Here is a 15202-nt window from a genome sequence, read left to right on the forward strand (position 1 = left end):
AATGTTGACTGTTCATGTAACATACGCTGATTTCCTAAAGGATAAAAAAAACATGCGTTTCGTAAAAAATTGTTTAATTACTTTACAAGTGTAATTACCTAACTATTAATGTACTTATCAAAGATTATTTGTATTTATATCAGCATGTTATTCGGGCATGTCTCCACCAGGAACTAGCTAGAAATTGAAATGAACATTATTTAACAGAATTATTATTAGATTAGTATATATTACTATTTATATCATATTTGTCATATATTTATTATCAGTTATACAGGGTGAGTCAGGGAAGCGACACCGCCCTCTAAAATCGTACAGAAATAACGACTGAAAAAAAAAAATGTTTATATAAAATTGTGGTAGTGTTAATGGAATGGCTGACTTTTAATCCAGATTCCAGATCTACATTGAATTAGAAGTATTTTTGTTTACCATGCATTGAAACCAATAGTTTTGAACATAACGACATTTGAATATGGGAACGCAAAGTAAACTATATTTTTTTTGTGATTTGAAAATAATATTAAAACCAATGTTCAAACGTATTCCCATTTGCACTGAGGCATAATTTTAATATTTTAACGTTGTTATGAAGAACTCCTTGCAGCATGTATGGGATTATTCGTAGAAAACACTTCCTGATTCTCTACTTCATATCCTCCGGATCAATTGGAGAAACTTGGTGGACTTTTTCTTCGATGTATCCCCAAAGAAAAAAGTAACAAGGAGTGAGGTCAGGTAATCTAGCTGGCCAATTAATATTCTGTTTCATCAATGTAACCATCTATGATATGATTGATGTAAAAAGTTACGCACCTTGAGGGCAAAGTGGGGGGATGATAATGTCAACACTTTTCTACTCCTGAACTCTTGGTAAAATGAGATGTTGAATTTAGTCACTAAGTATGTTATACAAAAAATACTTCGAATTCAACGTAGAACTTGAAACTGGATTAAAAAGTCAGCCATTAAGGTCTGTCCCACAAGTACTTAGCATACCATTAAACAAAAACCGAAAATTTTGGAAAAGTGGCGATTTATTTCTCAACATTGTCTCTTTTTAATTCGATACACTTGACCCAGCGATGCTCCAACTTCTGAAAGACACATTTTCTCGTCGATGACCTCCTCATTCAACTGAATTTTCTGCTCGGTGAGTGACTTGCTCAAGTATAGAAACAAAAAGAAGTCGCACAGGGCCAAATCTGGGGAATACGGTGGATGGGGCAGCAGTTCGGAGCTCAATTCGACCAAAGGTGTGAGCCGGTGCTTTGTCATGGTGGAAGGCACTTTATCTTCGTCAAATGGGGCCGTTTTTTCCGCAGTTTGGCGGCGCATCGGCCCCATAATTCAGTATAGTAGAGTCCTATGATCGTTTTTACCTTCTTCAGATAGTCGATGTAGATCGCACCTTGTGAATCCCAGAAAACCGTAGCCATCACCTTTCCTGCCTTTAGGACAGTCATCACCTTCTTCGGAGCACGTTCGCCGGCCAAAGTCCACTGTTTCTACTGTTCCTTGGTCTCTGGTGTGTCACGAAACGATGCAACTCCTTTGGATTGCCCAAAACACTTCTCTGAAGTGGTCTCACGGTTTCGCTTGTTGTCCGGAGCAAGCAAACGCAGCATGCCAGGCGGTCTTTTGGGGTGCCTACTGCCTCAACTACTCACCCACCTTCAATCGGCAGTCTGCCAATACGAGATCGTCGTTTTTGTTATGTTATCCTCTGTGGTAGTCCTTTTCTGGACATATGGGCGCGGCTTATCAAAAACCGACGTGCGACCACGTTGAAGCTCGTTAAACCAATTTTTGAGTAGTAACCATACTCCGCATCCAAGTGCTCTTTGTGATTTTCCTTCCAGAAACAAGAATCGAATCACCGACCGATATAACTATTTCCCTATTTTCCGAAACCTGCAGACACTCCCGCTTTCACACGTGGTCAAAGCAAAACTACGATTGCTATTTGGCTGAAAATTTGATAGCAGCCGTCTATCAGAATGTACTACACGATAGTAATAGCGGTACCATTGAGCGGCGAGGCCCTCGTATATACGATCGCTCAATGCCAGTTCATATGTTCATATGAACGTTTTTTGGTTCAGTCGCTATTTCTGAGCGATCTAAGAGGGGAGTGTCGCTGTGCTGACACATCCTGTATATTTATACTGATATAGAGACTTTCACCTTGATTTCTAACATAACGAGATAAAATCAATGAATAATAATTATAAATTTTCCTGAATTTGGATCTCCTGACTACTTGAATAATCTGAATCTTACCATGGTAATATTATTTCCGTTCAACAGTATTTGGTCTAATCTGGTTATTCGTCTCCCTTCAGGGGTTGTTTCGTACTCTGTCACATCTTCCAAGAGCATGTTTACAAAGTCGTCAAATCCCAGCAGTGTTCCGACGATTTCCTTGTCATTTTTCATGATAATATGAATTCGGGAACCAATGCATTTGTCCACTAGTTCTGAAATTGTGATACAATTATAGAAATATATAAGAAACAAGAACAGGCTAATATAAGTTGGTAGATGACCGTAAAGCATGTTTACATATGTGGAGGATTTGAATCAATTAGTCGTCTCAAATATATAGTATATTTCTGCGGAAAATTATGTCATCATAGTCTTGACCGTGCACTGTATTGCGATGGATTCTGCCATGGAATCTTCTCAGACAAAGATTTTGGAACTAATCAAAATACAGGGACGCCATTTCTTTTATGAGGGATTACTTGAAAAGTACCAGACAAATCATTAAGAAGAGATTTGAGTTTATTTCGCAAATGCGCTTTGTGTGATAATCTAGTTCTTGTTTTCATAGCCTACTACACATTTTTTATCTTCTTTTGAAGTTTTACGGCAACAAAAGGAGACAAACATACAAACAATTATATCGTTAAATTCAGAAAAAAATAAGGATTTTAAAAGGCCACAGCCAACTATGATAACGGGTGCTATTTTATTGGATTCAACGCAAAAAGTTGTACTAAGGGCCGTTTTAACTTTTTTTCTAAGTTAAGCAGTTTACGTAATAAGTGATAATTAAAAAAGTGTTGATTTCTTGCCTTTTCAGAATATTCCAGGAACCAAGCGGGTACCTAAATTTAGAAAACGGTTATGAATAGGCGATCGAATTCTGTCCAATTTTGCCCATTTAACGAATTCTCTATCTTTAAAAATGTATGTAAAATTGACACAATTATATGTTAGTAAACAAGTTTTTTATTCCGTTTAGCTTCATTTTAGTATATACTAAGTCTCCAAATCATCATTTCTACAATTCATCATTTTTGGGACAGATAAAATCTGTATGTATTAGAGCATCTGTCCCTATATAAAGATTCACTCTAATGCGTTTGCATTCGTTTTTCTAGCGTCTTTATGACTAGTTAAGACGTTAATTACTCGTCATTTAGACGTCATAAAGTCATGTGACTTACTTACACGTCACTTGGACTTACTAACTTATTGGTCCATGGTCCAGTATAAGACCAAAAAATGTCATTTGGACGTCATCTAGACGAAAGTTTGACGCTTTAGGTTATTAATATCAGTAATTAATTTTTCGATAGTGGGATTTTCGGTCAACGGATGGTAGCAAAATAAAACACTACTTTTTCATGGGCCAACGTTTTGACTGTATTCAAGTCATCCTCAGGGCTCTATGAAGTCAGTGCCATATTTACTCAAGGCAGGTGTATTACTAGACTGGTCTAGTAATAAGTCAAAACGTTGGCCCATGAAAAAGTAGTGTTTTATTTTGCCACCATCCGTTGACCGAAAATCCCGCTATCGAAAAATTACTTACTGGTTATCATCACGGTCACTAATCAACCACAACATGTTATTAATATCGTTTGATAAGAAATATAAGTGCCGGTGCACACGAGCGTTTTTTAAAGGTGCGTTGACGCATATTTTTATGATAGATTTATTTCGACACAACGCAATTTTAGTGCACGCATGGAGGTCGATTATGAACAACGGGTTTTGTTTGCGTATTACGAATACAAATTTTACATTTGTAAAAAGAAAATAACTTATTGGGTTCATCGTGCATTAAAAGGAGCATCTGCTCGCGATTTTGGGGATTTTAGGAACGACGAAACAAAGTTTTTAATTACTTCCGTATGAGGCTCAAACCGTATGATGAATTACACGTGAAACTCTTCAATTATCAATTCGATATCGTAGTCAACCTCCGTCATTTTTAACGTTTTAAGGTCGTCGTTACCGCCCGTGTGAACCGGCACATATACGCTAATAGCGCCCCATAGACGGGCAGATTATCCGTACAGTTCAGATACGTAGAGATCCAGATCGGACGAATTAAATCTTTTCCTGTCCACTAATTAACGTACCAAGCACGAGTGCCGATTCTTCCAGTCGGATTGGAGGTATCAAATCCGTCCGTTAGTGGAGTGAAATCTTATGTTTCAGACAGACTTGGTCTGGCGCGTGGTATTTCATGTGAACTGAAAGATCTGGTCGTGGCAGAGGCAACTAAGTGTTTAAAATGCGAAGCAAGAAACGAATAGCTATTGCTTGTGCTGGCATCATAGTGGTTTCAGAAAAAGCAAAAGTTCTACGCAAAAAAAGTGAGAAGTGGGTAGACTAGAGACTATAGACTGGAAGAGCGTCGGCAGCCACAGGCAAAAATGCGGCAAAAAAATTAGAAATCGAATGCACGCTGGGATTTTTTTTTATAAACACGTTATTATTAAAACAATTAAATACATAATTATAGAAAATCAAACAAACGATACAAACCGAACTAATTAAAACCAACGTTAAAAAGGCAAATTGATCTACCACTTTCTTAGTGAAATACTGCAAATTCCGCCTATTTACTGGGTATTTTCTGAATAGCTTCGTCTTCGTAATCGAAGTAGTGATTTTATCCTGACATTAGCTACTATCTTCCAAGATTTGTATAGCCAAATTTTCCATCATCACCTCTTGCCCATTGCTTGAATTACATATAACATTATGGACTATATCTCAAATCTGTACCAATGCGAACCGTTAAATTTTATTTAAATATGTATTTTCTTTAAGCCGCGGAAGTATGGCAATAGCATGACTGCTTAGGCGGCAATAATATATGATACTAGTATTCGCCCGTTCCCACTAACGGCGAAATTTGGTTCCAGATCTGCAATTTATTTTGTACAAAATTCGCATCGAGTAGTATCTGGCTCGTGGTTAACCATTAACGCACCGATATTTCTTCAAATTTGGCTCGCCACGTATCAGATATGACAGATATTTTGCTCGTGTATGGTTTTGCTTCGACGTCCGACGGCGAAGCAGCGCCAGCGTTCCAGCAGTCACCGGCGGTGGGGATTTCCACGCGGCGTTACCGTCCAACGGTGAAACAACGGTGGGCGACGTCGACGTTCGTGTGAACTGCTCCATTGTAGCCAATGTATTTGTGAAACGCGCGTCACCGCACCGTTAAAAAACGCTCGTGTGCACCGGCACTAATACACTCGCCGATATGAATATATATGTGCCCATAATTATATAATTATGAAAGTGGTCCAAGTCAAAATTAAAAAAAAAGTAGTTTATCAGTTAGTTTACACCACATTATTTTAAACTAAATGTATTCAATGAAATGTTTACGATATCGTCAAAAATGAACCATTAGATGGTGATTGTAATTTCAACATTATATGGAATCCATTTAGTGTTAATTATGAAAGTGGCCTGTCAAAAAATTAAAGAAATCATATAAACATGATTTATTTTCAAACATTTCTATTTAAAGAGATACGCACACGTCACTTAGCTGTGACTGACATTCTGAGTTATAATTATTTTGTCTTGGAATTCGCGAGTCCAACTACCTATGGGGGTGCTGCGGCACGTAAACATTACTCGCTTGTTAGCTGCTAAAATCACGATTACATTGGGAATACCTTCTTGACATCTCATTCTTTTACGTTGACCATTAAGTCCTTAACAAAAAACAATACTTACACACTTTTCAAGATGTTTCTATGTTTAAAAGCTTGCAAAACTGAGTAGAACTAAACAAAATAAGTCATAATGACATATAATCAAAATTAGTGTCAAATTTCACTAGTTAATGTGTGATTATAATTTAGCCGCCAGTGGGCGTTTACACTTTTTGAACTCGCGAATTACGCAAAGGACCGGAAGATCAATGATCCATCCATCCGGAAGAATGTCGGGTAGACCATTTACGCAAAAGTAGACCGAGATAGAAAGTCAAATTTACAAAACAACTAATTAATCGTCTACTTCCAAAAATGTATCTAAAAATCATGTACTTACAAAAAAACTATACTTAGATTTTTCCGGGTATTTGTTCTGTATATGTTATCTTTTTTGCGCTTATGAAAAAGATGTAAATTTCATTGGTTGAAGTAGTCCAAACACCGCATTTTCGCGAAAAATATCAATAAGAAAAGTAATAGAAATGGATTTTCTATAATCCAATTTGTGTACATACAGATACAGTTATGAAAGTAACATAGTATGTCGTCACATCTAAGTAGGTATCTATCATCATACTATCTTCAAAGCGAATGTGACCGAATCAGGAGCACATTTATAATGAATTATTTACTCCGGAACTTTAAGTAAACCGAACATGTTTTGTAAACGTTCTGCTGGGATTATGAGAACCTTTATTATAATTAAGTCACGTACAGAGTCAGGCATTGACCAAAGTTTCAAAAATATTAGCAATAAACTTACCCAATGGTAGCAAGGTGGATGAGCTTACCGGCATCGCACTCATCTTAATTCAGGCAGAGAAACAAGATAACTAAAAACTTTTGTTTAATATAAATTATTTTAACTGAAATTAGTCACACCTGGAGTAGAAGTTCAAACTTGATAGTTTAAATCTAGATCTATTTATTTACAAGCTCAACTTTGATAGCTGTTTTCTGATAGGTTATATGTAAATATTTTCCCTCTTCTTTAAGGCCGATTGTAGTTTACAGCAGCGTTGCCAGGTCCGAAAATCGAATTTCGGTAGATAAGCTCGACATTTTTCCTTAGATATCGTAAAAAATCGGTAGACTCATTCTTTCATTATTAAGGGCTCCATAAAATCGCATTTTTCAAAACTTGCATTTTTATGAACTTTCAGCAATACCAAAATAAACATAAGTCAATAGGTATATTTATAATATTTCTTTAAAAAATATTCCCAAACAACATTAGTAAATCCATTGGACGTCCATAGGGCAACGGATTTCGGGCAGCCGCATGTCCAATGGATGTCCATCATTTGTCCGATTGCTGTCCAATTGGCGTCCATTTTCCAACACAAATGTCCCGGAATCCTACCTCCCCCGGATGTCCAACGATAAGGCATCTACCCCGATAGCGCACAAATATTACGGTAATATTTCTTTTGAAATATTTAATATAGATTTGACGCGACAGATTCTTATATATTTAAGAAATATTTATTTGACATTTAAAAAATATATTTTTTAAATATTTATTTTACATTTAACTCAGATATTTAAAAAATATATATTTTTTTAATATTTTAAATATTTATTTTACATTTAACTCAGATATTTAAAAAATATATATTTTTAATATTTATTTGACATTTATATCAAATATTTAAAAAACATAATTTTTTAATATTTATTTGACATTTATATCAGATATTTAAAAAACATAATTTTTTAATATTTATTTGACATTTATATTAGATATTTGTTTCATTAATATTAATTAACAAATTTTATTAGATTTTTTTAATGGCTACCACCCCTTGGGACTTTGTTAGTCTGGTTTAATAAACACCATATTTTCAGCATTTAATAAGGGTCTCAGGTTTTAGCTGTAAAAAAGAATTTACTTTTACGTACCCTTACTTTTCTGCTGCGGACACGCAAAAGTTATTTTCGACCAATTTTTGTATATACCGTGGATATAGATTAAATATTAAAAACAAATATTTTTTTATAATATTTAAAACATATTTATTTTTGCTATGAAATATTTACCATTAATTGACTAATGAAAATTGAGATATGTTCTAAAGTTTGTTCATACTTATTAAAAATAATATATTAGTAACTTTTTGGATGTTAATGGTTTTATATATATGTAGTTACAAAAAATATTATGTACTAAGAAAAATTATTATTAATTTATTTGTTTCATGATAATTAAATATTAAAAACAAATATTTTTTTAATAATATTTAAAAAATATTTCTTTTTGCTTTGAAATATTTACCATTAATTGACTAATGAAAATTGAGATAATAGTTAATAATGTTCTAAAGTTTGTTCACACTTATTAAAAATGGAAAAAAAAAGAATTGCAATTTTGATTAATAAAATAAAAAATCTAGTGCATTTATTCAGTTTATATTAAAAACATAAATATAAGAATATGCATATAGGGACACGGAATATATTAAAAACCTAAATAACTAAAAGTAAACAAAAGACAAACTACTAAACTAATAATAAAGTAACCAAAAAAAATCAGACTAAAACTAAACTAAACATTAAGTACTTTAACATAAGAATAACTCTAAATTTATTATAAATATTACCTAAATAATTCATTCATCCTCATTCGCTCGCCTCAACCAATCAAATTGTACAATTTAGGAACCTTGCGTTTAGAGTGTTTTCCAACCCAACGTTCATATTTTAAATACATCTGTTAACCATTTTCTATTTCATATTGGTATCAAAATTTTATATAGGTATTTTAGATTTTTGTCAAGAATTTTATATAGGTGTTGAAATTTTATTTTGTACTGACTAAAATTTGAACGCAAATTTTCTAAATAATTAAAGAATTGTTGTAGTGTAGTGTTGCGGTAATTTTGAAGATTATTTATGGTTTCATTTATATCAATTAAATAATCCAACTCATTTATATATGTGGTGGTTCTGTAGAACCCAAACATTTTTTTAAAAGTTTGTAGTTCCTCCAAGTCCAACAATAGATTATTTATGTTATATATCGTCTTAGGAAATCCAAATTCGATTATCTCAAATATATCTAGATCGTCCTCAATTTTAAATTTTGTTAACTATCACCACATGTATGAGGAATGAAAACGTTAGAATTTACGGCTTAATTTAAGCCGAGCTTTGAATGCTGTAAGCCTGGTTTATAATGTGGAGCAAACCAATTTCATTTTAAAGCTGAGTTTAATGGCAAAGACAAGCTTATTTTCAACGGGCCTGAAGGTGGGCTTCTAGAGCGGCTTGGTGCAAGCGGGTCTAAATAGTCAGGTTTACCGAAGTAGACTTTTTTTTATCTAAACTTTACAATTTCTCAAGAGGCAAGTTTTCCCCGTCATGCCTTGAAACTGGTTTTTGCAATTTTTGCGGCGGTTTATGCATTGCTATAGAGGATGCCATTTAGGACCAAACTCGGCGACATTTACAGTTAATACTTTTCCCATTATCAAAGTCTATCATTCTGATATGGCATCCAGGATCAAGAATTCAAAGGCATAACATTGTCAACAAAATTTTATTTCAAGCCAGCCAAGGGACATTTACAAACATATTACATCTTTCTTACATACATTTACTACAGAGAAAAATAATAAATAATCGACTTTGTACAGAGGGATGTACACAACAAGTATTACAATCAATTTTATACTACAGTTTAACAATTAACACTACAACGTAGGCTAACACCCGAGTTATTTATGCCGAAGCAAAGAAACCCGAAATTTGGTTTTTTTGCATTTTAGACACTGGAAAATACACTATAAATACAAATATACAAATTTCACTGAGTAAATAACATAACTATGTGAGCCAATTCTTTTTCCAAAAGAAATCCACTCTAGTAAATTACACTTACTTAGAATAAGAAAAAAATAATAATTACATCTTAGTAGGTATTTTAATCTTAGAATACGTCGTGTGCTCCACTGACTTACATTGAAACATAAATCTTATACAAAAAATCACAGCCCGTATTCAGTAACGCTCAGTTCTGGCTAAAAACTAAAAGGTTTGCTCAAAAACTCGGCATTTCAAAACACAGAGCAAACCTACGTTGAAAGTCTAATATGTATCTGCAAGTCGCACAGCCGCACGTAGTCTTTCAGTCAACTTTTGAACTTGGACTTTTGCGTACGACTTGATTTTTGAGTCACATCGTCGTAGTCCTTGCCTTTAGGTTTTCTTGCGACACGTCCACTAGCAGTTCTCGTTGCACTCAGGCTTTCAGCTTGATCTTTAAAAATAAGCAATATGTGTGACTAGAATTAATTGAGAACTAAAACTATTCGGTATGTTAGATGCTTGCGAATTTAATTAAGGCTGTGCCCACTGAACTGTGTTCATCTTAAACTTATAAACTCTAAGAGAGATTTTATGTATGATTATTATTCTAATTTCATGACTTTGCCAAAAACATTAGAGTCCAATTAACCAAAATAGTTTCAGGATTTTCTGCTTAATATTAGTGGACTTTTGGCCAGAGGCATCCGAAAAAAGCAAAAATTCGGATTGGCTGATGGATTACGGATATGTGCATAATCAGACATATTGTCTGGTTCAAAGTTTCAAAAGTACGTTTGCTCATGCTTTCCAACACTTATAGGATGTTTCTAAGGTATGATACTTACATGATACAGCCATTGTCTCAGGGGCAGCATAGGAAAGAGTATCTGAAAATGCAACTTAATTTTACATTGATTTGAACCAAATCACAAGCAACAAAGCAAAGCGATGTTTTTCGAGGTAAATTGTTGACTTCTAACTTAGTAAAAATATTGCCGATTTAAATTCGAACGAATGAAGCGAAAACTCGATGAGCGATTTTAGGCTGATGCTGGTGGAACATTTTCATTAATCTATCGTTTCGAAGGGCCGACGATAACATCACAGCATACGTTTTTTTTCAATGTAAACTTTGTTTTTTTTTATAGTTTGTTCCCGTTGGGTCACCCTGTATTGAATTTCTAACCGAGAAGAAATGGTTTTATAAGCGAAAATCCATCGTCTTTTTTCCTTAAAAATTGGACTAATGGTTAACATTTCTCTATGTGATTGGACCGGCCGTGAAAGCCTTGATAGTTGATAAAATAAGATCGCCATCGTGCTTTGAAAAATGTTGCCAGCAAGGAGTTTACAGCAATTTGGAAATCAAACAAGAAACGTAGATGAACCAAGAGATTATGTCAGAATAGTTGTTTCAGTTCGATAGAAAAATGGGAATTAAAAAAAATGGTGCTCTTATTTCTGGACAACTCAAGATCCTCGTGAGCTGAAACTGAGAAAAGTAAAAGTTATATTTTTGAACTCAAACCCTACTATTGTGTCAGCCCTTCGGGCATCTTCAAGAACTTCAAAATTTATTAGATATTGTTCTGAAACATATTTTGACTAAAATTGACGACTCCAAATATGTGCCTAAGTTGTCAACGTCCATTAATGTATTAGAGGCGTTATATTATGATAATTAGCGCGTTCAACTACCGATTGGGGCGCTGCAAAACGTCAAATTACGTGTTGTCGAGTGACAGTTAAGACCTATCAGACTTGGTAAACAAGCGAAAAGTGAGAGTTGCAATTGTAAGAAAAATGATTGTCACTTGCGAAAGGATATAGACAGAAGCACCCATTTCTATTATTTCCCAAAAAGAAAAAGTGACCAAGTTGCCGCCACAAACAGAAAAGGCGTTAAAAAGAACGTGGATCGGCGAAAAGCATGGAAAAGGGCTTTGTTAACGGACAAGCCAGTTACAGATACTATGCGGGCGTGCTCATTGTATTTCAATACCGAAAATTACAAAGCAGGTACGCCTCCAAGTGTTCAGTTCTGCCGAGTTGTAGTTAGACATCGAAACTGCAACGCTGAACACTTTTCAATCTGTTTCTATTTCGTTAACAGCTTGCAAAAGTTGATTAGGCCAGAACAAATCGCAAACAGATATAAACACCATTTAGCCACCAGGGCGCGTTTGGACTTGCTTGATGCACCCGCTCTTTGCATAACTGAACTTTTATAAACATGAGTAGTGATGAGTGCGAATCAGAAGAAACGTTGACAATTGTATCTAATGCTTCACTTACAAAATCGTATGACAAAGCTTTAAATGCAATTTTTATTTTAAAAATATTTTCAAACGATGATTTTAATGCGTTTCTACATAAAAAAAATATTATACACATTTTCAACAAAATTTTAAGCAACCTTGAAAATCGGAGGAACCACGGAGGGACGGTAAGGGGAGGAGCAACAGCGGGGCTACTTCATAGCTGGGACGTCAGATGGCGCGGTGGTACTTCCGGGCAATGGCTGGGCGTTGTCCAGGGATTATTTGATAATCAGAAATGATTGACGGATCGATTTGAAGGATATCGTTCATTAAATCACTTACATTTTTATTGGATGTATTCTTTTACGAAAATTAACCCTGACAATAAAAAAAAAACGCGAGAAAAAGTATTATAGAATATGTTAATAAACAATAACATTATATGTTTCCATGTCGAAAAATGTTACAAAACATATGAAAACGATAAAGCAGAAAATAAATATATAATCTCCATTATTTGGACATCGCCATAAAAAAGCAAGAAAAAGTAATAGACATCCGAAGACTGGGAGATCCTAATATAAAAGAGCAACTAAGAAGCTCACTAGAAAGAGAAATAAAACAAATCAGGATAGAAGAGACGGAGGCAACCTGGACCGTAATCGAGAGAACAATTAACAATATCCAAGGGCAAACCATAGGAGAAATGGAATCTCACCAAACTACAAATTAAAGAACAAGAAAAGTACATGCAGGAAATAGAAGAGGAACTGGAGTGACATACCGACATTGAAGATCTCTGGAGCACTTTGGAACACACAATGACAAAGGCGGTTGACCAGACTATTGGAAAGACGAAAACCAAAAGGACAAAACCATGGTTTGACAAAGAAAAGCAACAACTTCAAAAAAGACAAGCTACAAGGAATATCCTAATGCAGCACGAGACAAATGAGAATAGAGAAGAATATACTAAATACCGCAGACAAACGAGACAGCTGATAAGGAGAAAGAAAAGAGAGAAGGGACGTCAAAAATATGAAATGATGGAAAGAAGCAGACCAAGGCCAGGCTCCAGAGAGTTCTACAATTTAATATCTAATGACAGGAAAGATTTCAATCCCAGATCCGTCATGTAAGATGAAAACGGAAACACTATAGCCAACGAAGGTAAAATAATAGAAACCTGGAGAAAGCATTTCAATAATCTTCTGAATATGGAACGGGAAGAACATAGAAAACACATACCTGACTGCGGACTTACCAGTAGAAAAACCCAGCTACGCTGAAGTACAAAGAGCCATGAATAAGCTAAAACACTGCAAAGCACCTGGCTCCGACAATATATTAGGACTACTCAAATATGGAGGGAACGCAGTACACCGAGAAATGCATAACCTAATAATGCGCATATGGAGAGATGAAAAGTTACCGACTAAGTGGCAAGAAAGTATAATAGTTCCCATCCATAAAAAGGGTCGAAGTGCGTTAACTACGGAGGTGTCTCACTGAAAAATACTGCATATAAGGTCTTGGAACATATCCTGTTGGAGAAATTCGCAGAAAACACTCTAGGGGAATACCAAGCGGATTTTAGAAGAGAAAGATCAACTATCGATCAGCTTATCGCCTTGATACAACTTCTAACAAAAGGGTGGGAATTCAATAGGACAATACATAACCTTTTTATAGATTTCAGATATACGTATGACAGTGTGGAAAGAAACCAACTGTGGAATGCAATGGCAGAACTCTCAATGCCAAGGAAACTCATTCTGAACTATCTGAACAGTTCAAAATAAAAAACGGGCCTAAACAGAGGCATACAGGCCTTGTCACCCCTGTTGTTTAACATCGTCCTGGAAAGAACCATAAGGCGGGCGGACATAAAAACCGAACTCCTATCAACTGAAGGCCCCAAACTCATACTGGCTTATGCAGATGACATCGACCTGATCGGTAACACTATTCTACTAATGATAAATGAAGAAAATACTAAATACATGTGTGTGAACCGACTCGGAAGAAGAGACAGAATAGGACAAAACGGATCAATAAACACGTACAACTTTGAAAGAGTGGAACGTTTCAAATATTTTTAGGCGCAACAATCACAGTAGATAATGATATCACCGAAGGAATAAAAGGAAGAATCCAAGCCACAAATCGAGGTCCAGGGATTTACTCCCTACACAATCTCCTTAAGTCAAAAAACCTGACAGGGATATCCAAAGCAAAAATATATAAGAGTATTATTAGACCAATAACTACCTATGGATGTGAAACGTGGACAATGACTAAAGCGAACGAAGACAAACTCAGACTCTTCAAATGCAAGGTCATGTCAGATTATCGCCATTTCAGTAAAATTTTGCTTAAAAACATGGTATCTAAAAGTTTATTGTAGATGCAAAAAAATCAGTTAAAGATTCAAAAAAATACGTCTTTCCAATCACCACAGATCTGTGAAGAATTCTATTGAACCCAAATATCAATACATTGTACAGGGTGTTAACAATGTGGACTTCAATCTAAAACTTTTTAACGCAATATCACTTTTGTTTTTCAAATGGAAGTACCTGTATGTTAATACGTCATTAGATAGACAGTTTATAACGTTACACATTTGCATTTACACTTTAAGCTGTGAAATCAACCGTTTTCAAATTATAATTTATTTCACTCAATAATTTCAAAAAATTGCTACATTTTTTAAGGTGGCTATGGAAGTCAATACATAAGTGTCAATATTTATATAATGGAGCTCCAGTTCACCATACAGCTCAAATTCATGAGTACTTAAATAATTAATTTCCTGAGAGGTGAATAGGCAGAGGTGGATCTGTTCAGTGGCCACCTCGTTCACCCGATTTGACAAAAATGGATTTCTTTTTATGGGCTTACGTCAAAAACGAAACTTATAAAATAACTCCAACTACAAAAAATGACATGAAGGAACGAATCACAACTGTTTTTCGAAGCATTAATAATATTGTTTTGAACTGCGTTAGCGATTCATTTCAAACACGTAGATATTAATAGTTTCTTAAATGTTAACGGAAATCATATTGAACATTTATTTTAAAATATCACTGTAGGTATAATTTTATATTTTTAGACGTATGCAGTTTCATTGCATTTTTTGCTATAAAA

General features: G+C 34.8%; 2 protein-coding genes across 13 annotated transcripts in view; both read right to left on the bottom strand.

Annotated features, from left to right (window-relative positions):
* Window positions 1–57: 57 nt before the first annotated feature.
* LOC109537702 (U6 snRNA-associated Sm-like protein LSm5) lies at window positions 58–6981 on the bottom strand. Of its 4 annotated transcripts, none has more exons than XM_019904554.2 (4): window positions 6864–6975; window positions 6745–6814; window positions 2284–2480; window positions 58–177 (listed from the first exon to the last, which is right to left on the bottom strand). In XM_019904554.2, the coding sequence occupies exons 2-4, from the start codon at window positions 6785–6787 to the stop codon at window positions 148–150; spliced, it is 270 nt and encodes an 89-aa protein (XP_019760113.1). In that variant the 5' UTR covers window positions 6788–6814; window positions 6864–6975; the 3' UTR covers window positions 58–147. The 4 variants fall into 4 exon arrangements, with proteins under 4 accessions (XP_019760113.1, XP_019760112.1, XP_019760114.1 ...); XM_019904553.2 differs by lacking the exons at window positions 6745–6814; window positions 6864–6975 and adding exons at window positions 3481–3531; window positions 3824–3848; XM_019904555.2 differs by having other exon boundaries at window positions 6745–6981.
* Window positions 6982–9505: 2524 nt separating this feature from the next.
* Window positions 9506–15202, bottom strand: part of LOC109537664 — a 36031-nt gene continuing 30334 nt past the window's right edge. For 5 of the 9 annotated variants that reach the window (XM_048669934.1, XM_048669935.1, XM_048669936.1 and 2 more), the window contains 2 exons: window positions 10634–10687; window positions 9506–10239 (listed from right to left, as the gene is read on the bottom strand). Coding sequence is in view for 3 of the 9 variants with exons in the window: in XM_019904481.2 (XP_019760040.2) it covers window positions 10112–10239; window positions 10634–10687 (182 nt within the window). In the remaining 6 variants the exon portion in view is untranslated. The remainder of the gene's footprint in view (window positions 10240–10633; window positions 10688–15202) is intronic. The other 4 variants (XM_048669932.1, XM_019904482.2, XM_019904476.2 and 1 more) reach the window with 2 other exon arrangements.

This window comes from Dendroctonus ponderosae, unplaced genomic scaffold, assembly GCF_020466585.1.
Source record: "Dendroctonus ponderosae isolate FM_Combo_2020 unplaced genomic scaffold, Dpon_F_20191213v2 Dpon_F_20191213_9, whole genome shotgun sequence".
Lineage (NCBI taxonomy): Eukaryota > Metazoa > Arthropoda > Insecta > Coleoptera > Curculionidae > Dendroctonus > Dendroctonus ponderosae.

What these genes read in the sequence shown, in the direction of transcription:
- LOC109537702 (XM_019904553.2), bottom strand. An exon ending in ACTGGACCATGGACCAATAA is followed by an intron (nt 2,481 to 3,480) that starts GTTAGTAAGTCC and finishes TCACAATTTCAG; the next exon opens with AACTAGTGGACAAATGCATT. An exon ending in ACGGAAATAATATTACCATG is followed by an intron (nt 178 to 2,283) that starts GTAAGATTCAGA and finishes TTCAATTTCTAG; the next exon opens with CTAGTTCCTGGTGGAGACAT.